Raw genomic sequence first — 22954 nt, 5'->3', positions numbered from 1 at the left:
TTATTTTTTTAATTTTTATTTTATTTAAATAAGGAGAATTCTTTCATATGGAAAGAGCTAATACAATCACATATTTGAAAGGAGAAACAATAGGTACTGAAACGAGGAAAAAGGGCAATAAAGAGTGTGCCGCAACTGGCCTGGTGATTCCGTGATTCGAGTTCCGGTCCAAGTAAAAGTTTCCAAAAAATATAAACAGGTTGCACGTTACACAATTATCCATCGTCTGCCCTTTCAAATATCTGGTCTACATGAAAAGACAAAGAGAGGAAAGGCCAAAAAAAATTTACTATACAGGTCATGAGGTTAAAAGCTTTCAGGAGTACGATATCCCCTTGAGAAACAACAAACGCAATTTATACAGAACCAGAGGAAGGATTCCAGCTAAGGACAACGCCTCGAGACATGCTAAAGGGCGAGCGCCTCACTGCTGCTGCTGTGATTCCCAGGGGAATGGTCAAGGTTGGGGCTGCAGACATCTTGAGGAGCCGGGACAGCCATTAAACCCAAGGGTTTAGTGGCCTATGGCCACTAGGAACATCTGGTGGTCTTTGGATTAAAACAAACAACAAAAAAAAGAGTAGTTGGACTGCTGCTGTCTCTTCACAGCCAGCAGTTCCACTGCTTCAGCAAAATGCACCTTTTCTGTCGATGGGCCACAACTAAGTATCCTGATGCCTGTTGTAAATTAATTCTTATTCACAAATGCATCTTTTTTACAAGGAAACTGGGCTGCTGTACATCAAAAATAACCCATGCTACAAGGAATTAACCTGTGCTTAACCAGTCAGAAGCAAAACAGAAGGTTAACAAAATGCAACAGAACAAGATCTTGGCATGCAGTGGTGCAGAAAGTGAATATAGAAGCCTGCCAAAAGGTGAGACATAGCAAAAATGCTAGGCTCATTTTTTAATATCTATCTATAAATACACAGGAACCACAGGGCAGCTTGTAGCTTTGCAGCATTCTTGCAAGGAAACTGTTAAATGGAGTGCCTCTGCATGAACACAAACACGTATGGAGTTCAATGGGCTGCAAACACATTCAGAGTTACTGACCACTGTACAGCTGCCACATGGCAGAGCCAGGAGCGGACTATGGAAGATCAACAATGATACCTGTTTCACTGGTGACTGTGCTGCTTCCACTTGTCATTTAAAAATATACTGAAGCGTTTCCCCCCCCCCCCACCCCCCCCCCCCTTCCTTTTTTTCTCCCCTAGACTAAATTTTTTTTTTTTTTCTTTTTTTTTTAGATTAAGAGCTAAAAGCGCTGAACTGGAGAGGAAAGCAGCACTGAATGCAGCTGCTAGGCCATGAATCACTGCGTACAAAAGAAGCGGTTACACACGTGTTTCAGACCTTCAGCTGAACAAAAAGCAGCAAAGTCAGCCTCTGAATATTTCTGCTTCACCCATTGTTGCTGAAAATATGGATTCCACCTCTCCCTCCCACTGCACACTGCACCTTTTTAGCAGAAGGAGCCTGCAATTTGGTAGCTGATTTCCAGTCAAAGCAAAAGCAACTCACGAAGAAATAAATCATTAGGGCCCAACCCTTCAGCAGTGGAGACAGCAAGCAGAATTATCCCCCTATAAACCATATTCACATTCTGTATATACATCTCCATTCTGTATATACATCTCCATTCTCCTCTTCCCCAAGCTGAATTTGTATCAGTGTACCAGCACCCTTGGCATTTCTGCACCTTGAGGATCAGACGCCTTCCTTTTGACTCAAGAGCACCACAAACCGCACTAACCTTGCACTAGCTTTAAACAAACAAAAATATATGCCAGAGAAGAAGGATATTGCACCTTAGAAATTTGGGCTCTAGAACTGCTTTCCATCACACTAAACTCTATTCAGTGAAAGAGAGTCTTGCCAACTGCAGCTGACAGTCACGCAAAGGTGAGGAATGGAATGAAGCTCACATGCATTTCTTGGCCTTTCCTGCACAGAATAATTCAGACATAATATATAAATAGAGCAGTGAAACAATTACTTTTTCACCTAGACCTACAACATCAAATACGTATAAATAAATTCTAGTGTTTTATTCTGTTGGGGGAAGGAATGGAGGGGTTAAAAGAGAAAGAAGGGTGACCTTTTTCAACAGGAAGTATTGTAGTTCTGATGGCATTTACACCAGAGGGACTGCAATAACTTGTATCTAGCAATAACCCAGTTTCTCCAACACATTTGACCATTTTCAAGTCATGTAAGTGGGAGGAAAGAGGTTAGTGTCTTTGTAAAGCTTAACTAGTGTGTCTAGGGTAGAAAAGAGATGAGAAGAGGGGGGCTTGGATAAGTCTCTTTAGCCATTACAGTTAGATTCTGGGCTGGTATTAGCTAGGGCCAGCTGGGCAGAAGGATAAGGAAAAAAAGAAAAAGCAGACAATTCTGTTGTTCATGATACTTCAAGGAAGAAAATAGAAAGGAGGGTGGGATGACTTACTGGTGGAGCAATCTTTGGAAAATGTTGGGAGCAGGACTAGCAGATGAGGATGGAGGTCTGGGAGATGTCTGAAGGCTGGGGAAATATTTGTCGCTAAATCTCAAACCCTGTACTTTAAGGAGGATGCTAGAGAGATGCCGGCACACTCTGCTCTGAAGTTAAAAATCCATAAAACATGAGGGGGGAAAAAAAAAAAAAGAACTTTTATTTTTCTTAAAGTACCATCCTATCCCTTTCCCTTCGGGTTCTCTGCCATGGTCAATGGGGACACTTGTGGAGAGGGGACATTACTATGTCTAAGTTAGTTTAGGTTTCTAAGCTCTTTAAAGCTATTGTATAAAATTCTTATTTATACCTAGCTTAAAACTTCAAATGCATCCCTAGAAAGTTATGAAGGATCTTTCCCAGAAAGGGGGGGAAAAAAAGCAAACGAAGAAACAAGAAAACCTTTCAGATCCCTTCCCAAATACATTCTTTGTTCAAAGTATCTTCTTTGGAACCACCAACAAATGGCTTGCTGCCACCTAGTAGAAGCAGACAGCACAGCCAGTTAGCAAGCTATCATCTCCTGCAAAAATGAAGTTTTCTTTCCCCCACTTCAGAGTGACCAGCCTACTTTATATTTTGAAAGAGCTAAACAATACAAACCAAGTTAGCTGAAAGTAGTTCAGTTTACTTAAGGCTACTGTCAGCTGAAGGACTCCAAGCGCTTTCAGGAACTTGTAAGTCCATCCTAAAATCTACACACACACGCACACACACACGCACATAAGCCAAAACCAAACAATCAAAGAAATAAAAACCCAACCCCCTCCCACTGGGACCTTCCTTTCATAGATCATCAAATATTAGTAGGAAGGTGTAAGGTGATAACACTGTATACACACTACATGCAACTGCATCGAAAGTAAAAAACCCTTTGCTGTTCATCTGGGGAAGGAGAGTAAAAGGATGATTCTGGACTGCCTCTGTAACCATGTGCTTCCAACACAAAAAAAGAAGTTCCAAGTGTGCTAAAATGGCTGCCTTGCAGAGGGGCTCCCTTACCGATGCATTTCTACGCAAATTTTACAAAAGGCCATGAGTTAGAGGAACAGAAAGCAAGACCTAGGGAAAAGGGAGAAGAGCAAAGCTTAGGAGAGCAGCCCCAAGGGATGAACACAATACAGAACAAGTCTCAGGAGACATGAAGAACTAAGAGTGGCCAAAGTAGGGAGCATAAGAGAGCATCACAACTACGAAAAGTAGTCCATACAGACCTGTTGGCTCTAGCCAACTCTTCTGACACATGTGCGGAGGGGAGATTTTTCTTAACAGATTTTACATTTCGTAAATCTATGATTTGCATTTTGTTGTGTGTTTAGCAGTCACTAAAAACTCCCAAACCCACAAAAAAAAAATCCCTAGATCCAGATGAGCTTGCAACAGAAATTTGGTGGGGTTTTTTTTTTCCTTAAAATGAAAATGCCACATTTTGTTGTGCACAAGGCACCCCAAAGCTACAATTAAAGTGGTGCAAGTTTCAAGATTAATGCACTGATCTACTATATACCTTTAGTACACATTTACTTCTAACGCAAGCACTGCTTCTAACTTAAAACAAAAATACTGGAAAACTAATGAATGCCGTAACTGTCCAGGTTTGTTTAATCAAGTAATCTGAAAGGCTAAATCATCTGGGGAAAATATACCCAAACAAATTCAATTTAGAAGAGTCATGATTCTCAACATAGCACAGAACCGTATACAAAACTAAGCAGAGTTTTGTCAGAACGTAATTTTAGCTGACGGGAATTCTTTTCTGGAAAGAATGAGGAAAGCAGAAAGAAAGGGGGGAAATGAGAGAACATATAAAAGTTCTGCTATAAACAAAGATATAGCTTTTTTCTGTAAAAACCTCAGCTGCCTTTAAAATGAAAAACCTCAAACTAACCCCTCTCCCCCAGTTGCCACTCTGCTGAGACAGAAGTAGGAAAGGAGAAGGATGGGCTTTGCCAAGTGAGCAATCATAGCTACCTGTGGATGGGGCATGGGGGGAAAAAATAAAATAAAAAAATGGCTCAAGCCACTTAAAAGTCACATGGTTGTTTTTTTTGTTTGTTTGTTGTTTTCTTTTTTTTAAAGCAAGCAGGTCAATGTCATATCCACTGTTTCAAACTGCTTTGTTGGGAGACAGGCTTGGATGATGTCGCTGTAGTCAGTCAATGTGGGGCAGGGAGTAGATCTGGCGAGATTTTCAGGAGATCCAGTGGGGTCCAGTCTAAGCTGCAGTACCTCTCAGGCAGCAGGACCAGCTGGGCATCAGAGGTGCTCCTAGGCCTTGCTTTCCTCCACTTTTACTGCCTGAGGTTTGATCGCTCCTGTGCGCACCGGCTTCATCTGGTTTGTGGAGGCTGTTTCTTGCAGCTTTACTGCTCCCAGGTTGGCTTTATTTTCATCCACCCGCTGCTTTGCCTTTTGACATACAAAAACAAAGCATTAGCTAGCACAGAGACCTCTAGGCAGGTATAAAAACTAAATTGTGACCATTGTTGATGCAAGACATCAAATTTGCTCCAAAAATCAGGTATTTCTTTTATTCTGTCACACTTTGCTGTCCTAAAACACCTCACATGTAGGATCTCAAAGTGTCTCACATGTCTGGCAATGCAAATAACCCATAAAAACGCAACAAAACCCAACATGGACACTGTAAAACAGGTAATCTTCTAATCTCTCCCGACTTCCAAATCACACAGCATTACTCTTGGACTCAGTATAAGAGCCACCCACCCACTCTCCCTGCAGGGAAAATAACAGCTCCCACATGTAGCTTCAGTACACAGGCCTTTCTGCCACTCCTCTTAAGTCCAACGCACAAGCATGACAGTACAGAAGAGCAGATACTGTTGGGTCAAACCAAGTATTGATGTACACTACCTGTTGTACATAGTGTCCTTGCACAGAGCCCATACTAACTGCTGGTCCAGACGGCTTCCCGCTTGGGCTGGCAGAGCTAGGCCTGGAAATCGAAGAGTCGACAATATTCATGGAGTAAATTCTACAATGGAATGAGAACCTTATTCATGTGTGAAAGAAAAAAAGACAGCAGAAAGCAGCAGTTGACAGGGCACAAGTCTGTTGGGCAGATCAGTGAGCTCCCCAGCTCAAAAGACAACACATGGATTGGTTACAAGAAAAAAATAAAGTAACTGCATGTCCCAAAAGGCTCAGTGACCTGAAGGTTTGGTATGTCTAGACATTAGCACCTCTCATCTTGAGAGGACCATGCTGGAAACCAAAATGTTTATTCAATGATCCTCAAATTTTCAAGAAACAAGAAACAGACAAAAGCACACACCAATTCCAATTTCTCTTTCAGACTCAGTAAACAAATAACTTCATGGACTTCCCACAAGCACTAAGGGCCAAGTCAGATACACGGCTGGCCCACACCCAAAAATGAAAGCCATGATCATGGATTTTGATACAAGTATTTGGACTACAGTAAGCACATTCTACATGTGAAAACTCAAGTGAATCTTGTACAGGGATGATGCATGCACCATGTCACTGCAAATGAGGAACACTACTTCTTCCCCATTCTGACTACAGAGGCTAAGTTCTGTAAACATTTTACCTGTACGTATGTGGTGATGGTACAGACCCTCCAGAGGTCATATTCTGTTTACCATCGGAGAAATGAAACCCTTTCATTTCCATTTGGGAGGACTACAGAGGAAAATGAGTGAGAGAGAGTATCATCTTTGCATTCACAAATCACAATTACTTCATATAAACACTTAAGCCAAATCTTTGCCCTTCTACCCATCGTGCCCATTAGAAGAATAAACATTTTTCAGGTGAAGAAAGTGAGGCTTGTAAGTGTAATCTGCTCGTATTAAACCAACAAGCCAGCAGCACAAGCAAACACAGAACCTGGAAGTTAACTGCTGTGCTCTCTCTCCCCTGTGATAGACAAACTTATGATACGAATCCATCAAACCAGACATGACATTAATATACCTACTCAAATGGACAAGCTTCACAACAGTGTGAAATATCTGGGCAGTATTCCAACTGTGTCTGGAGCTCACCACCCCTCAAGCACTCTGGGGAAACCTGTGTAAACATGTAATAAAACTGGAGACTCCAAACTGGATCAAGGCAGGATGTGGCTCCCTGGAAACAGAATGATGACCAGCAGCAAAACCTGAAAAACTGCTGGCCTGCACTGTGGAGATGAGGGGAAAAGGGCTCCTTCAATTTAACACCAGTTCTTGGCTTTGCTATTTAAGGATCCCAAACAAGCCAGCCTCCCCTTTAACAAGCAAGATCAAGGGGCAAGACTTCAATGCAGGAGGGAATAATGAATGCCAAGATGAGCACGCAGGCATTAATCCTTACCTCCCTGCTGGTAGCAAGAACAGAAGGCTGGGATCCAGGAGGGAGGATTCTTCGGGGAGCTCCTACAGGCAGGTTTTGCCCCTGGGGAAGCTGGATGGACTGTGGTAGAATCAGGGGCTGCTGGCCAGAGCCATAGCGGGGCAGAGGAAGCTGGGAGCCAGGCACAGGCATTGTTAGCTGTGTGATAAGGACATGTAGTTACTTAATGGCAGTAACAGTATTGTGTTTGACACGCTGCCTCCTGATACCCTGAAAGCACAGCACTGCTAAAAGCAAGCTCACAAACAGTGCAGTCTGGCACAGAATAAATGCAAATCAATGGAACAGAGGGACTTACACACTGAAATGCATGTTCTGGTAGTGTTGCCAACACCCTATCAGCTGGGCTTTTAACATGGCATCGATTTAACATAACTGCGCTCAGACACAGGGCTTTCTTCCTTGCCTAGAACCTTCATCCAGTTCTTCAGTCTTCCTCATGGTCGCTGCATCAATGTGTTTTCTCTTGATATGATGGCAATGTCTGACAGCTCAGTGTCAGGTATTTTGTTTGCAGCTTTGATGCCCAAACCAGAAAGTCTGCTACACTTTCATGCCAAAGCATTTTGGGGACTGGACCTCTAGAGCAAGTGATGGTGACCTCAGCTCTATGTTCTGCAGTGAGCTTCAAACTGATGATGGTAATAATTAAGAGTAATTTAAAAAAATGCAGCTCAGGACTCAAGAGCCTCCTGTTCCCTCCGATTCATCTGGCAGTTCTCACAATTGCTGGATTTGGAAGGTTCTATGACACCACTTTGTAATAAATAAACAAACCCCCTAAGGCTGGCAAAAGAGACCAAGTTACTGCTTATCATGGATAAAGCATTTCTTAAAATATATTTAGTTTGCCAAGTACTCTTGTATTTTCCTCAGCTAATTTACTTTCAGGATTAACTCTATGTCAGTCACAACATAAAAATTCCTCTTTAAACAAAGAACAAACCTTAACATGTTGCACAAAATAAACATAAGATGAGTTTAATAAAAGTATCAAACTTCTCCAGAGAATCAGAACACAACGTGTCCACAAATACAGCCATGCTCACAGTAGGATTCAATGTCTTTATCCGAACCATGCTTTACAAAAACTTTTTCACACAATGAAATTCTTGTTAAGATCAGCAGAAGTGGTAAATAAGACCTGGATAGTGAATGAATTGAGAAGATAAATGAGCTTTTAATAAAAGGTCCTAGTTACCCTGGCAGCTGAGTTAAATCTGGAGGCGATTAGGATTTGGCTCTCAGAAGAGGTACTTTTAGGACAACTATTGCATCATGGCCCCCTATGCATGAAGCCCTGCAAGGTTTGATCTGCATGAAATGTCTATATTGAGAGCGAGGACTTCCAAGTTACAAAATGACATCTCAGCAGGGACAGACAGGTAATTAGCAAGAATCTCATTAAATAAGGTGCTGCATGTTTGAAACAATGGTTCACAGAACAGTCTCTCAGGGAAATCTTTTGCCTCTTTCCAAAGAGGCACAAAAAGTTCACACAAACACATGACTCAGCACAAATACTAGTTTCAACCCAGTCTCAGAAACAAGTGGCTGTGAAAAAGGCTGTCCAAGGGAGTGGCTTGCAAGCCCTGCTCCTAACCTGTGTAAGCTGAGAGTCCATCATCTGGGAAGCTCCCATACCAGCCGCCTGGTTTATCTGGCCTTCATAAACCAGCGTCTGGCTTCCATTCATGGGCTGATAGGGGGACCCAGACTGGGTTTTCACGACCTCCAAGGGCTGCATGCCTGGGAAGGCAGAATATGGAGGCTTCAGAGTAGTGCCTCCTGTCAGGACCATGGTGCTGGGTTGAGACAGACTGGGGTGCATATACACCTGAGACCTGGAGAAGAAAAATATGCTCAAGTCATTACGTAGAAAACCTTTGGAGACTATACACACACCCCCCCGCCAAACGGTATCTGGCCTGCATTCAGCAAGCAGTTCTCAGACTCTACTAAATTGACAGCTTAGAAACAAGCTGTGATGCCACTTTCCATTTTAGTTACAGGGGTTTTTACTTCCACTTTTAAGCCCTTACAACCATATCCTTGTGTTGCAGGAATATTCAACAGAATGACATTGTGTCCCATCCAAAATTTATGTATCAATATCCTGCACAATAAGCTCTGGATTAGTAGTAAAGGAGGACTCATGTTACCAGGAGTCTGCAGCAGTTTTGCAAAGCAGAAAAGAATCAGAAGTTATAGATTCAAACAGCTCTAGCAAAATAAGGGTTTTTTTAAACGTCAGTGTCTAGGGTTTTGAGGCCTTGAAGGACTATTCTGATCATTTACTCTCATCTCATGCAGGAAAGGGGGTACAGAGTATGATTCCCACAGCCAGCCCAACTCTGAAGTGGGCATCTCATTCCTTCAATTCTAGTAAGCAGTTCCTGTAGCCAAGTACTATTGCTGTTACACTTGCGCTTGAGTTCCTAATTTGAATCTTACAATTTTTTCTCCAACAGAGTGCAGGCATTTATTCTGCTCTTGTCTTGCAGTTTGTAACTAATAAAAAGAGTTATTTAATTTCGCTATGCAGGTACTCAGCTCTGATCAAGCTGTCTCTTCGTCTTCTCCCCAGTAGTAAGCCAAATAGAGTAAGCTGTAAGCTCTGCACTTCTCACTAATAAGTCTGCTTGCCAGCCCACAAACCTCCTCTTTCTACATTAAGATTTGCCTCACCATTTGAGAGGGTAGGCAGAGCAACTGAATATAATTTTCCAAGGATGGTCTTTGCCACTGTCCTACAAAGAGACACGCTACAGAGAGCCTTATGTGCCCTGATATCCTTGCTCTCCACCCCGGCAACGTTACCCGGGGAAGGAAGCAGGATGTCAACAAAGGGAGAGGAGAAGACGAGTGTGGAGTATCTCATCAACGTACATGGCCATCAGGAACGTAAGAGTTCAGACCACAAGGAAATGAAAAACTGCAAGCAGTTACCTGAAGGGCTGTATGGAGCTGTACATCTCCTGGGACTGGGAAACAGGCAGACCACCCCTTAGCCCAAGCTGAGCTTGGGCCTGTAAGGATGTGTGGAGGGAAATGGGAATCTGCTGAGCAGCAGCAGCCTGCAGAAGAAATTAAGATGACTGAGAAGTACAAGAGGAGCCAGAAACTCCCAGGCTGTTAATAATCCATCAGTTTGCTCCATGAGTTTTCCTCCATCTGCCACGACAATTACCTACACTGCGCCTTTACCCAGCCCCTTCATCATTCCACAGCACAGCAGCACACTGGCAGGGGAAGATACTACATAGGCACCCAAGAGGGAAGACTGATGCCTGCAAGAGCCATTTGATGGACACATGAGGGGACCAACGCGCTCCACACACAGAACAGGCACTAACAATCCCAGCTCTCACTTGCCTGCTCTCTTACCTTGAAGGGGCTCTCCCCAACCCTATCCACACCCTATTTACGAAGGCTAGTGAAATTGCTCATCAGTATTGACTGGCTGCAGGATTTACTGAAAGTCACTTTACCTCACACAGACACCTCGGCATCTGCTTCAGTTAAACCCAGTCCAAAGGCACGGCTACAAAAGGGGAAAAACCCCTCAGTTCCCTCCCTTCAATTTCACTAACCTGTGACACCCACTGGGAAGCAGCATTCAAGGAACCTAAAGGGAGCCACATCTAAGCTCCTTTGGGCTATCAGAGAGAGAAATGACTCCTTGTTTCTTAAATGCCACCCTGAAGACTCCTTGAGAAACCACTAGCCAGTTGTATTTCTCCCTTACCTGTTGGTAGCTTTGCTGCTGAGGTATCGTCTGAGGGACCAGGCGGGGCTGACTTGCAAACACATGGCCATCCAGATACAGGGGTGGAATATGGTTACCTAAACATCAGAGAAGGCAGGCTGTAAATTCAAGGTACAGGGGAGATGCAGGCACAATACACTGCAGAGACCTGTGGGTCAAGGCTATTTCCTACTTCTCAGCAACCAGCTCAGCAAGTCACACAAACATAGTACCCATTCAGAAGAGCCTGTAAAGCTCCTAGGTCCAGCAGCGCACTTACAGTAGCAGGCTTGCTGAGAATTAACCATACCTTTCTGTAAGAGGCTAAATGTAAACCCAGGTTTCCCACCTCCACAAAAAGTCAGAGACACTAACAGTTCAGGAATTGGTGAACTGCACTGTTCCTAAATGCCAGAAACCTGCTCTGCAGTCATCTCATCTTTGCAGCTAGGAGGGACAGAAAGAGCAAACATGGCGTTTGAGACCTTCACACAAGAGATCTAAAAGCCATATTCACCCCAAGGGTGGCACAATTAGAAAGTGCTGTGCCACTCCTGTGGTTCTGTGCAGATCTGAACTACAGGATTTACAAGCAAAATTAGGGTGAGTGGGGAAGGAAATCACCTGACTTGGAACAAACTGTTTTCCAAGTGGAAACTAGTAACAGTAGTTAGAGTCACTACAGGGGTCCACTCGCTATCACTTCCACTCTGTTCTTCATTTCAGGAATGAGAAGGATAGTGCGCGCATGAGAGGTCCTTTGGGACCCAGAAGTCAGAGAATCCAAGTATGTTTCCTTTTTCCAGATACTCTCCCTAATTATACACACTATCTAACATGACTGAGCTTAAGCTTTTCCTTTAACTCACGGACAGCAACACCTGCCCACCTCCCAGAGTTCTGCAAACTGTAAAAAAGTTGTTGTTATTACGTACAAAGAGCAGAAGGTGCCCAGAACCTGTGACTTAAATAACAAAATGAGCAGAGGAATGGTTGATACTGATATTGGGACTGTTGAAGTCTCTCAGCCATAGGTTTCTTCACTTGCCTTCTATTCTATTGAGCACACAGTGAAGGATCTATTGAGACATCACAGAGACTCGCCGCTACACAGGGAAAGTCATCCTTATGCTGAGTTTATACCAGTCACACTCAAGTAACGTTCTTCAAAGTGGGGAGATGGTCCCTCTTTCTGTCTTGACTGAATTGTTGTTAAGAATCTGTTAAATGGCAGCCAGCCAGTTACTTTACATGGAAGCTCTTCCCACCATGCTCTTCTCTACCAGAATCTCAGAGGATGATTCCTAAATACCAACCAGACAATGCAAATACTGCTGCTGCAGTTTGCAGGTACCTGGAATAGATGCAGAAGGTGCTACGGACGCCACAGGCATAGGAGGCATAGAAACTCCACCAAAAGAGCTGTAGCTGACACCGTTGGAAGCTCCAACACTGGAAGGAGGCTGGATGCCTGAACCTGCACCTCCTGGGGAGTTCTGTTCTGGTAAACTAGGAGAGTTTTCCCAAGCTTTGCGAGCAGACTCCATCTATGAAAATGAAGGACAATAACTACAGACAGTTCAAATGGGGAGGACAATACTAAAGCCTAGAGTTGCTCATCTATGACCTGTTAGTTCAAATTCAATCCAGCCTAGTCATAGTGGAAAGTTGGCAGCTCTCAGGTCAAGGGGTTTCACACCAATTCCCAACGGGCAAGCATCCTTCACAAACCCTCAATCCCCCTTGGTATTTGCTGAGCTTTTTGGGTTCGGGGGGGTGGTGGTTTTTATTTTGGTTTATTTTGGGTTTTGTTGTTGTTTTTATGTTTGGGTTTTGTTTTTTTTTTTAGTTTGGTTTTTCGTTTTGTTTTGGGTTTTTTTCCCCCTTTCTTTAAACCATCAAGCACCTAGGATCCCTGATCAGCCATCTTACCCAGCTACTGAAATAGTAGGAAAGCTCTGTTGCATTTTTTCTAAAATCAGTGAGGACTTCAGCATCCAGGACTGTTGAAACACACGCTCGGGGAAAGATCTCTCCATCCTCACTAGTCTTGCCATGGAGACATGGCACCCACACCTAGGACAAACACACCTAGGACAAATACACATGCCAGCTTGCTTACCTTAAGAGTGAGGTCTGCAGTGGGGAAGGACATTGGGTTCAGGCCAATGCACCGCTGGAGGTGATGATCTCTTCGCAGAATGGGAATGGACTGCGTTAACCCTGCCTGAGGGGAGATTCGTATCGTAAATACCGAATACTTAAACTTTTACGAGAATGTCATGAGCTACCAGGGCTGACAGAGCCTCAGCTGGCAGCTCTAGTAACTACATCTCAAAGGATTCAATCCTCAGTGCTACTGCAGGAGTTAAGTACCACATTCAACCGCTGGTAGTCTGGGCCTAAAAATGCCACTATCCGTACCATGTCCATTACCAGCACTCTAAGTGTCTCACAGGAGGAGAATAGTGATCTCAGAGATCTGCAGTACTTCTTGCTTTACACAGGTCACTGAATGATAATGGAGTTGCTCCCTATGTCACTTCTGAGCTACTGATGCTCATTTTATCAAGGTACCTTGAGGGCACAGATTTCCGTTATGGATTTTAGTCACATGTGCTGCCTAAGCATTAAGTGTGAAGTCAACTGCAAAGAAATACGCTTGCTCTCTTTGGAAGCATCTGAGGTTTAACTAAGGAGCATCTCTGATGAATCAATGCCAGAAGAAAAAAAGAAATACTTACATTACTGGCCAAGGCATCCTGCAATTTGGTGACAGGGTTAGCTGCAGTGCCAGAGGCAGAACCAGGTGGCAAGGTGAAGTCAGAGTCCTGAAAAATCAAAACACACAAAATTCAAATCCAGGCCCAAGGGCCACCCATCTGCTTCTCATGGTTAATGACTTTAGCCTGAACCATGACACTAGAAACTAAAGATTGTCTTCCAGTAAGCTTTGCTGGAAGAGAACAAAAAGACACTTCTCAGCACTCAGCAGCAGGCAACCCCCAGAGGCACACAAAGGCTTAGATGGCCGTAATTTTGTCCCTCACCTCTGTTACCACCCCAGCTGGTCCTTGGGTCAATATTTCCAAGAGGATATTACGTATTTGCCAAGAATCTTGAGTACCTGGTTTGTGTCAGTAATGAAATCTAAGGCAAATCTACAGCTGGAAGCTTCCTCTAAATAATCCTGCCTCAAATCACCTATCATATCTCAACAAGCTCAAATCACCAAGAAGATAAAATTAAATTCAATCCTCACTTTAGGATTTACTCCAAATTCAATGGGTGGCACAGGAAGTACAGAATCCACGTGAATTTCCACCCCGTTAACAGGGGGAATATTCCCTTCCAGCCGTTCCGTTCCCTCCGAACCCTTTCTGTTTTTCAGGGAGCGTTCGTTGCCGATTGGTCCAGGCTTGTGTTCCTTGTTCTGTCCTGAGCCTTGATCTGAATCCTTAACAGGAAAGCAGAGAGGCTGAGACACAAAGACTGAATAACCCAATCTCAAGCCTTAAAATTGCTATCAAGAACAACACAACCACTTCACAAGGTCTCTCACTATGTGCTCTGGCTTGGCTGCAAATCCAGATTACCTTTTTATCAGATTGCTTCTGCACTTGCTCCTTCTGGCAGTCAGGCTTTGGGTCCACCAGGCCAGCCCCATTCATCTCCTCTGGTTTGAGGGTGCCATATGGAGAACTGCGCTGAGAGGAGGTAGCGGAGGATTCCCGAGACTCCGCGCTCAAGTCAATGCCACTATCCCCCTGGCTGCCTTTAAAACCCTGCTATGCAAAGCACGAAATGTGTTAAAGCCCCGGACTCCGACCCAGCTCCACAAAGGAAGAAAAAAATCCCAGAAAACAGCAAGACCATGTCCCCTTTTCAAATCACATTCTTGGTTAACTGCAAAGGAGTTGGGCCTAACCTGCAGCATCCCTTGGCTGCTGCTTCAGCTCTACGCAACCCTGAGAGAGGTTAACTAATGCACCAACCGGACCATGGCTTTAGAATAAGGAAAAAGTGTCCCATATAGCAACTAGGCTGAGATTGCCAAACTCATTTCACTTGTGACCCAAACCAGATTTGAACTCTGGTCTCCAGAGGTGAAGCATTCAGGAACCTCCTCTGCCCTCCCTGCATTAAGGCTACAGCTACACACCGCTCACAGGCATGAGGCACACAAACATGACCGATGGGATTCCACCATCCTCGACCACACTCTGCGTCCAGTTAGGAGCATAACCCTGGAATAGCTCTACCAGACAGTTACTCCAGATTTATACCCACATGTAACACCAAGCAGTGCTTGGCCCTCTAGGTCAAGATTTGAGCAGCATCAAGCTCAAATTAGAACTGCAAAGAGACAGTTTAAAATTGCACAAGCAGAGCTGAGAGTCGCTAAGCACAGATGGAGCAATGAGAAGCATAAGCCACCTACGTTAATATTTTATACACACAATACCTGAATGGCACATTAGGTGCCACTTACCTCAGTGGTGCTAGATTCAGTACCATTAAAGGTATTTACAGGCTTGCTCCAGGAATCACTGCCAGGAGACTGAACGGAAAGAGCTGGAAGAGAACAGAGGGCAGGGTTCAGCTGCTTGAAACACAACTGTGAGCACACCTTGTACACTGTGCATGTTACACTATTAACTTTCCATTTCTAGACATGAGATAGGATATATTCTCCACCTCAGAAAGCTAGTGCCGCCCATTCAGCTGAGACATGACACAGCACTGAGAAAACAGGGTATGGAGAGCGAGGGTAGAGAATAGGGAAGAGAATTCTTAGGGAACATGAAAACAACAGGAGAAAGAGCAGAGACAGAAACAAGGGAAGCACCAGCTATATGGGGCTAGAGGATGAGAAAACAGAGGAAGGCAAAGTAAGAAAACGGCTGAAGTAGATCCAGCCCAGTAGGCTCAAAAATGCCATGTAGGATCTTGACGTTACAAGAAGACCCAAGAAATAGGAGACTGACATGGTCAGCAACAGGAGGAGGATGGTTGAACAGTACAGCTTTGAACAGATGTTACTCCAGATGTCTGCTGGCTCCCCTCCCACCTCCAGCACCAGACAAGAGAAGGTTGTCTCCTCTTAAGCACAGACACCCCGTCCTTCCTGCACACACAGAGGATTTCCCAACTGCGTGAAACACTCCAGAACAGACAGACACAAACTTACCTGGGCTGTTGCTCTCCCAGATCTCTGTGCCCAGGCTGTTTCCCGAAACTGTTACATCACTTTGCTCCAAGCACAGGCTGTTCTGCTTCTTAGCAAATCGAGGAGGAATGCGAGACTGAAGGACGCGGGCCTTAGCTGGTGCCTGAGAGAGAAAAGGCATGGGCCTTAAGACCTGTCACTGCAGTGGGCTAACATGGTCTGCTCCTGGCAAGTTCAAACCCTGGATTTCTAAATGCTGCAATATGAAAAGCCCCCAACTCATGTAACATTTTTAAATGGACCTTGTGGCTACTGGGAGGTTTCCCCAGCCTAACAAGGCAGTGAAAAAAGCTGCCTTCAGCAGCATGAGATTTTTTTCTTTTGGGGACGTGGGGCGATAGGACACAAAGCAAAGCAAAATTAACACTACAACAGACTTGCTCTGCTTAATTCCTCTCTTTTACTCCAGCTAAAGCAAGATCAATTAATAATTTCAAAATACAGAGATGGCTTTTGCAGAGCCAAGATCTGAACAGAAAGAGAAGCACATCTCTGCAACTGCAAGACCTTTCCCAGTGCACATTCACACGTTGTCTTCAGCTTAATTTTAAAGATACAAGCAACCAGGCTTTTATAACTTTGCTTGCAAGACTCTCTGAACCTACCACAAGCTCTCCTTGTCAGGAAGCATTTCCCAGTGATGCTTTTCATTTGCATTTAGTCCTCCAGATTTCACTAAGACTCCTTTCATGTCAAAATATTCTCTTACCCCCCCAGAATCTGCAGTCTTCCAGTATATGTAGACAAATGCCCCGCTCCTAAACGTTACTTAACCAAGCTATCCACACTGCAGTCTTAAATCTTTTCGTGAAATCAACTCCTTTATCCTATTATGAACACAAAATTGTCAGAGCTTCTTCCAGTTTGTTAGTTTCTTTCTGGTCAGGTGCCCAGACACAAATATGGCACCTCCGGCAAGGAAGCTACCACATCCTGTTCTAGCAAGAACACATTGTTGACACAGCAAGAGTGCAGAGGTCCTCCGCTGCTCACTGCTGCCCAATATCCCACCAACTACAGCCAGCAACTGGCTTAGTGAGCCAAGTTGCTTTGGACAAGGATCACTTTAAAAAAACCCCTCCTTAACTCACAATTAACAATTCTGCTAGAAAACAAGAACAGTCGGAAATCTAAGCATCCTTTTCAGACCAATGGCTCCTGCCCATCACAGCCAAAATATGTTTCCAGGGCCCAATACAGGATCTGTACTACTTTGGCCAACTGCATGTTTTTCTGCTCATCCAAACACTTTTTGGGGCCCTGTTCCTCTGACTGCAGTCCAAACAATGTATCAGGTTAAGCTTTTTCTGCCTCCCATTCCTCACCTGAGCAGCTTGTTCCTTCTTCCTTCGCTCCTCTTCCAGCAAACGACGCTGCTTTTTAGTAAGAACCTCAATGAAGCCTTCACCTGCCATAGAACCTACTTCATTCTCTTCTGCTGTGTTCGACACCCGATTATCAATGATGGTACCTGAACAAAGCAAATACAGGGGAAAAAATAGTGCCTGTGTGTATGCATAAAGCTTTTGTAATTGCAATAATTTAAAGAGTGCATTCCAAATAGGATCCATGCTACAGGCAAACAAGTTCAGCCACCAGCACTGCAGCTAAGCTTTGAAAACTAAGCCATGGTACTCTGTTGACATCTATCAGTCACTTTATCCTGCAGGGCTTTGCTCTCTGCCTCAAGATGAGCATGCGCCAGCTGGGAGAGCTTGGAAACGTGAGCCATGTGGTAACTCGGCTAACTTTAGGTGCAATATCAGTTGACACAAACTTCACACTTTTCCAAATATTAGCAAGGACAAAGCAGGCACAGGTACTTTTGAAAACACACCCCTCATCTCCGGGTGCAAAACCTCCACTCTAAGAATGGCAAAAAGCTGAGTCATGGCCTAATGCCAATGGTTTCAGAGATACTCATTTCTCACCTTCCTGCCATGAGCTCAGACTCAAATTCCCCACTCCGGATGCTCTTTCAACTTCCTTCGCACTACATAAGGTATTTTGGGCTTGACATTTAACATCTTAGATAGAAATATGGAAACACTCTCCCTAAACCCAAACTTTCTATAGAAGAACCATTAGAGAGACAGTCAAATCTGGCTGAAAGTTTGGGTTTAAAATTTAAAACCATCTTTGTCATCCACGTTTCCCCTATTTAGATACACTAGAATTTTCTTGTTTGTGTAAATAAATGGAAAAAAATCCAACCTGATATTTAAAGTTACACTGGATTGAATCAATCTGGCTTGAAGTCAGCCACAATGTGTTATCCCTTTAAAGAAACAAATGAATTAAGACACTCACTTCCATAACTCAGTTCAAACTGTGACAAGGCCTCCCCCTTCTCACTTGCTCTTTGCACAGTGGATTTGGGCTCCTTCTCTGGCTTTTTACCTGGCCCCTCAGCACTCTCTGAGTTTGCATGGGAGGCCCTATCCAAGCTGTAAATGGAGTGGCTGCTCCCACCACTGGTGTTGCCAGGGGCCCCTCCTTCTTCTGGAGACCTACAAGGAAAAAAGGGAAAGGAATTAGATTTGTCACTAGAAGATGAGTGAAAGCAGCACAAAGAAAACATGAGCTACATTTTCTTTACGAGTTCTCTAATCACACCTTATCCTTCCCCAGCCTTTGCTCAACTGAAGCAGACGTTAAATTCTGAGCACACAGCCCATTACAAGGATGTTACTGGGGAAGTGGGATGGAAACAGAACAGTAACTGTACTCATGAGTCAACCAACACGCTGCCCCCACAACAAAGCTAATACCCTAGCTTGTCCCTACGAGGAGGGCTCTCTGCTTCTGTACAGTGTCTCCTACCCTTTTATGACACTGCTCTAACAGCTCCCCTGCTCCTCTTTGCAATTAACACACATTTCTTGGCAAGCATCAGGTGAGGGGAAGGGAGATGGGGCGAGGCTGATGATATTGAGAGAAAAAAAAAAAATTCCCATTTTGTTTCTCCCAGAATTTATTTGCCCATTTGACCACCATCCACACATCATTCTCAAGCATTCAACTCACAGAAAAGGCATGGTTAAAGGAGAAGGGGGAAAAAAAGCTTCCCCCTTCCCTTACTTTCCCTTTCTACCTGCATGCATCTTTCCAGACATCAGCTCTCCTCTCCCTTATTTCCATATAAACTACTATTAGTTACTACATCCAGGAGTTGGGGCAGATGGGTCACAAGAGAACAGAAAACAGCGCAAGTTGCCTATTTATCAGTGCTTTAAACCCAATACAATGCAGCTGCACGAGACACCTTTTTTCCTCCTGTTCCTGTTAAAAGAAAAGGATAACAAGGGAGCTGTCAAATTGTCCCAGGACCAAGGCCCACCTCACCCAGCGTCCTGTCAATCATCAGATTTTTCACAAGACGCTTGCAAGGAAATACTTAATCCCTAGCGCTGGAGTTGTCTTAAAATACCCTCAGGAGGAACTCCTCCCACCAGGCTAGGAATACACAGCGCTCCTTGCCATTCATCACTGGTCTCCACTAAGGTTTAAGAAAGTATTTGCTCAAGCAAAGCTAGGACTGGCAACGTCACACATTGCGCTTATACCACAACCACACTACTGGGAATTCAGGTGCTCAACCTGCACAGCTCACAGCAACTTATCCCAGGAAAACCCACCCCTCACTTCTGTGCTCTGCTACACTCCATTGGGGACCCATGATAGGGGAGGAAGGACACAACAGGTTTGGAGTTAAGGACCAGGATTTCCTTCATTATCTTTCATGCCTCTAGTGAGAGGCAGTACAGAGAGTGGAGAGCTGTCTTGGCCCGAAACTAAAATAAAGAGCAGCAGCACATCATGCTCCCAGTGTCTCAGCAACTTCCATAAAGCTGGATTCCCAGCATGGAATCAAAGGCATCCATCCGTTGTAAAACAGACAATGATGAAACCCTTGGATGTCATAAGGTTGGATGAATGGTGCTGCAAGTCACCTGCACTAGATGAAGAGAAACACAGCCAACAGCTCCTCACCCATAGTCCAGCCCTTCTCCACTCCTCCAATATCTGTACATCAGATGACAGATATCTGTACATCAGAATGCAACTTTACCTTTTGCTTTTTATCAGTGTCCCGTTCTGCTGGCTCTCGTATCTGGAAGCTGCTCCTACACCAGTCCTTACTGACTGTTCCGCAAACCCTGCTGGCTCAGCCTTGCGGCTCTGCCTGTCGACAAGCGGCCTTTGGCTTGAGAAGCTCCTCTTCGCTAGCTCCCTCTTCTCTCCCAAGCTCCCATTCCCGAGGCCACCCTCCAGCTGGCCTTCGCTCTCTGAAACTCCATCTCGCCTCTCCCGCCGCTCGCTGAAGTCGCTGCTTTCAGATGCTGTCTCCCACTCCTCGTTGGCATGGTCCGATGAGTTCTGGTAGGACAGCTCAGGAGACCGTCTGCCCGAGATGCTGCTCTTCTCTGCAGTGGTCAGCTTGGGTCTTCCAGGCCACTGGCTAGGCAGCAGGTTTGGGCCTCCCTCCTCAGGGTTCCACTGGCCAACTGATTCCCTCTCTTGCCTGAGGCGCCTGAATCGCGGGGGTTTGTCTTGGCGGGGGGGACGCCGCCTCCTGAATGGCCTGTTCTCTATGTTCTCCTGATCTGCTGAGTAATCCTCCTGGAAAAAGTGCCTTTTGTCATCCAGATGACTCTCGTCAAAAACCCGGCTGGAGAAGGAATCCATGTGTTTATAAGAATCCTGAATGTAGTCCCTGTCAGACTGCTGCCTGCTCCCAAAAGTGTCCGATGGAGAGGTGTAGCTGTACTCCTGCCACCCTGCTCCCCCACTCCTGCCTTGCCACTGGGTGGGCTCCTTACCCATGAAACCCCTTCGCCCATAGCCAGAGTTGCTCAGTCTTGGCGGCAGTGATCTCCCAAAAGCTCTCGGAGCCCTCATCTTAGGATCCAGGCTACTGTGATCATCTGAATAGATCCTGTTGGACCTCCAAGACTCTTTGAAGTCTCCCTTTTTCAAATCACTGTCCTCCCTGTCCAGCACAGAGCCTTCATTGCTGTTTTCTGAGCCCCTCTGCCGGCGACGCTTGGGGAGCTCCTCGTATTCTGACCCTTCACTGTGCGTCTCGCTTGCAATCCGGCGCCTTGGCTTGCCTCTGGGGAAGTCCTCTGGCTGGCTGAATTCCCGAAGCCCTCGCCCTCGGCTGCTCCGCTGGTTGTTATAGACTCCCCGGCTGCTCACAACAGTGCCTCGGCCTCTGAAAGTGAACTCTCTGAAGCCTCTCCCTCGCCCACGCCCTTGACCTCTCCCACCAAAGGCTTGTTCCTCATCAATGAAGATCCAGTTGTTTCTTTTTGTGGGAGGGAGATCACCAGACTCTCTGGATAGTTTGTTCTCCCAGGTTCTTTCTGGCTTCTCTTCTTCCTCTTCCTCCTCTTCTTCCTCTTGGGATTTCTCAGCCTCTCGGGCAAGGCTGGCTTGGGAAGAACCTTTGTCATCCAGCAGGTAACGCGTGGAGTTCAGTAAGGCTGCAGAATCATCTGACTCATTTTCTACTTTCTGAACAGCTGCCTTCTCCTTCAGTGGGCGCGAGGTGTCCTCTCCCTCCAGTTTAACCTTCTCCATCTCCTTCTCCTTCTCTTCCACCTTGAGGGCTTTCAAGACTGGTTTTTTAATTGGGCCTGATCGCCGCGTCCTCCCCATTTGCTCCTGGTGCTGACCACTGGTGTTCCGGTTCTCAGGAGGCCACTCTGTTGTCTCTTCAGTGGGCTGTTTGGTTTTAGCTCCTTCTTTCTTCCATGGGTCAGTACTGAATGACTGCTCATCCCTGGGCACTTCTTCGGCAACTTCCACTGCAGTCTCTGCAGGTTTCTGATGGTGGCTGATATCCCAGCCATTATATTCAGGCTTCTTCTCTGCTTGGATAAAATCAGGCTCTAGGGGCGAGCACCTCAAGTTTGCATGGCGGTTGCCAGCAGGACAGGTTTCCTGCACGGTTTCCTGATGCTGAAACAAGAGATCTTGGCCTATCCTCTGAGAAGACAGGCAGCTGTCAAAGTCTGCTTGGGCTTTCTTGTCAAAAGCATTCAAGTACTCCTCCCCTCTCTCCTCAAAGACATCTCGCTGGGTGCCCAGACCCTCTGGCCTTCCAGGAGAAGCAGAGTAACTGTCATTCCTGAGAAGGAAACAAACAACAAACAAAAGAAAGTCAGCTAATGCAGAGCACAGCACGTCTCCAAGGGCCCAGGCTGGGCACAAGAGGTGGAAACAAATAAATAAATTGGGGTTTGTTCTGAATCACGAGGCAATGAGCCTATAAATACCTGAATGCTGGGCAGATCTGCTGTGGGCCCAGGCTGTACTGCCTGGTTTGTCAAATCAATGGATGATAAAGAAAGCAGTTCCTATGATGGGCAGCAAACTTAAGAAATAAAGGGACATTAAGCCTCCAACATATGTGGAGATCTGAAAACAAGGAATTGGTTTCAGAAAGTCCCAAAGAACTAGGAGACAAACTAGAAAGTATCAGAATTTTTGACTCATTGTTTTCTGTACCTACTCATGTAGATGACAAGTGCCTCTCTCCTACTGAACAGGCTCCAAGCTGGTCAGCCTCAACTAGCATCAAATAGAACAACTCTGAACAGTTCAGTCTGTAAGCACCTCCACAACATAAACACTCAACAGTGTAAGGGTGCTACCAGATCAGTACCTTGGCCTGTTCAGAGAGATCTTTTGGGTCAACTCTACACCTGCTTTTCAGTAGGAGATGACTTATGGCAGCATCTTCCATCACAGCATGTGTGAGGACAGGGGAGTTCTGCACTCACCTGGCATGCAACCCGTCCATGGTCATGTTGTCAGCCTGTTTTTGATGTGACAGGGAGTACCCTTTGCTCTGCAGAGAAGTGTAGCTCTCCTGGCCCCACACTGGCACAGGGTCCAAGGGAGCAGTTTTCCTTTCCGCCTGCCCTGCCTGACAGTTCTGATCTTCAGAGCGACAGCTGGCTGAATCATGGGCTTCATAATTCCTGGTCATGACAGAGTTCATACCATTAACACTAGGATCTCATAGCCAAGAAGAATTAACAATTCACAGCTAGCTTGACCCTGCTTCCTTTCAGGGCAGCAG

At 45.3% G+C, this 22954-nt stretch overlaps 1 protein-coding gene across 1 annotated transcript in view; it reads right to left on the bottom strand.

Moving 5' to 3' along the window:
• Positions 1-4220: 4220 nt before the first annotated feature.
• LOC104080503 (protein PRRC2B-like) overlaps positions 4221-22954 on the bottom strand; it is a 32691-nt gene continuing 13957 nt past the window's right edge. The window contains 19 exon segments of the mRNA XM_009582912.1: positions 4221-4912; positions 5378-5459; positions 6078-6169; positions 6845-7021; positions 8487-8727; positions 9833-9960; positions 10632-10729; positions 11986-12178; positions 12754-12858; positions 13376-13462; positions 13894-14088; positions 14228-14419; positions 15124-15206; positions 15823-15964; positions 17187-17332; positions 18172-18371; positions 19934-21997; positions 22653-22830; positions 22833-22853. Coding sequence (XP_009581207.1) covers positions 4772-4912; positions 5378-5459; positions 6078-6169; positions 6845-7021; positions 8487-8727; positions 9833-9960; positions 10632-10729; positions 11986-12178; positions 12754-12858; positions 13376-13462; positions 13894-14088; positions 14228-14419; positions 15124-15206; positions 15823-15964; positions 17187-17332; positions 18172-18371; positions 19934-21997; positions 22653-22830; positions 22833-22853 — 4565 coding nt within the window. The 3' untranslated portion in view covers positions 4221-4771.

This window comes from Fulmarus glacialis, unplaced genomic scaffold, assembly GCF_000690835.1.
Source record: "Fulmarus glacialis isolate BGI_N327 unplaced genomic scaffold, ASM69083v1 scaffold26128, whole genome shotgun sequence".
In the NCBI taxonomy this organism is placed as follows: Eukaryota; Metazoa; Chordata; class Aves; order Procellariiformes; family Procellariidae; genus Fulmarus; species Fulmarus glacialis.
This window is presented reverse-complemented; position numbering and strand designations above follow the sequence as displayed.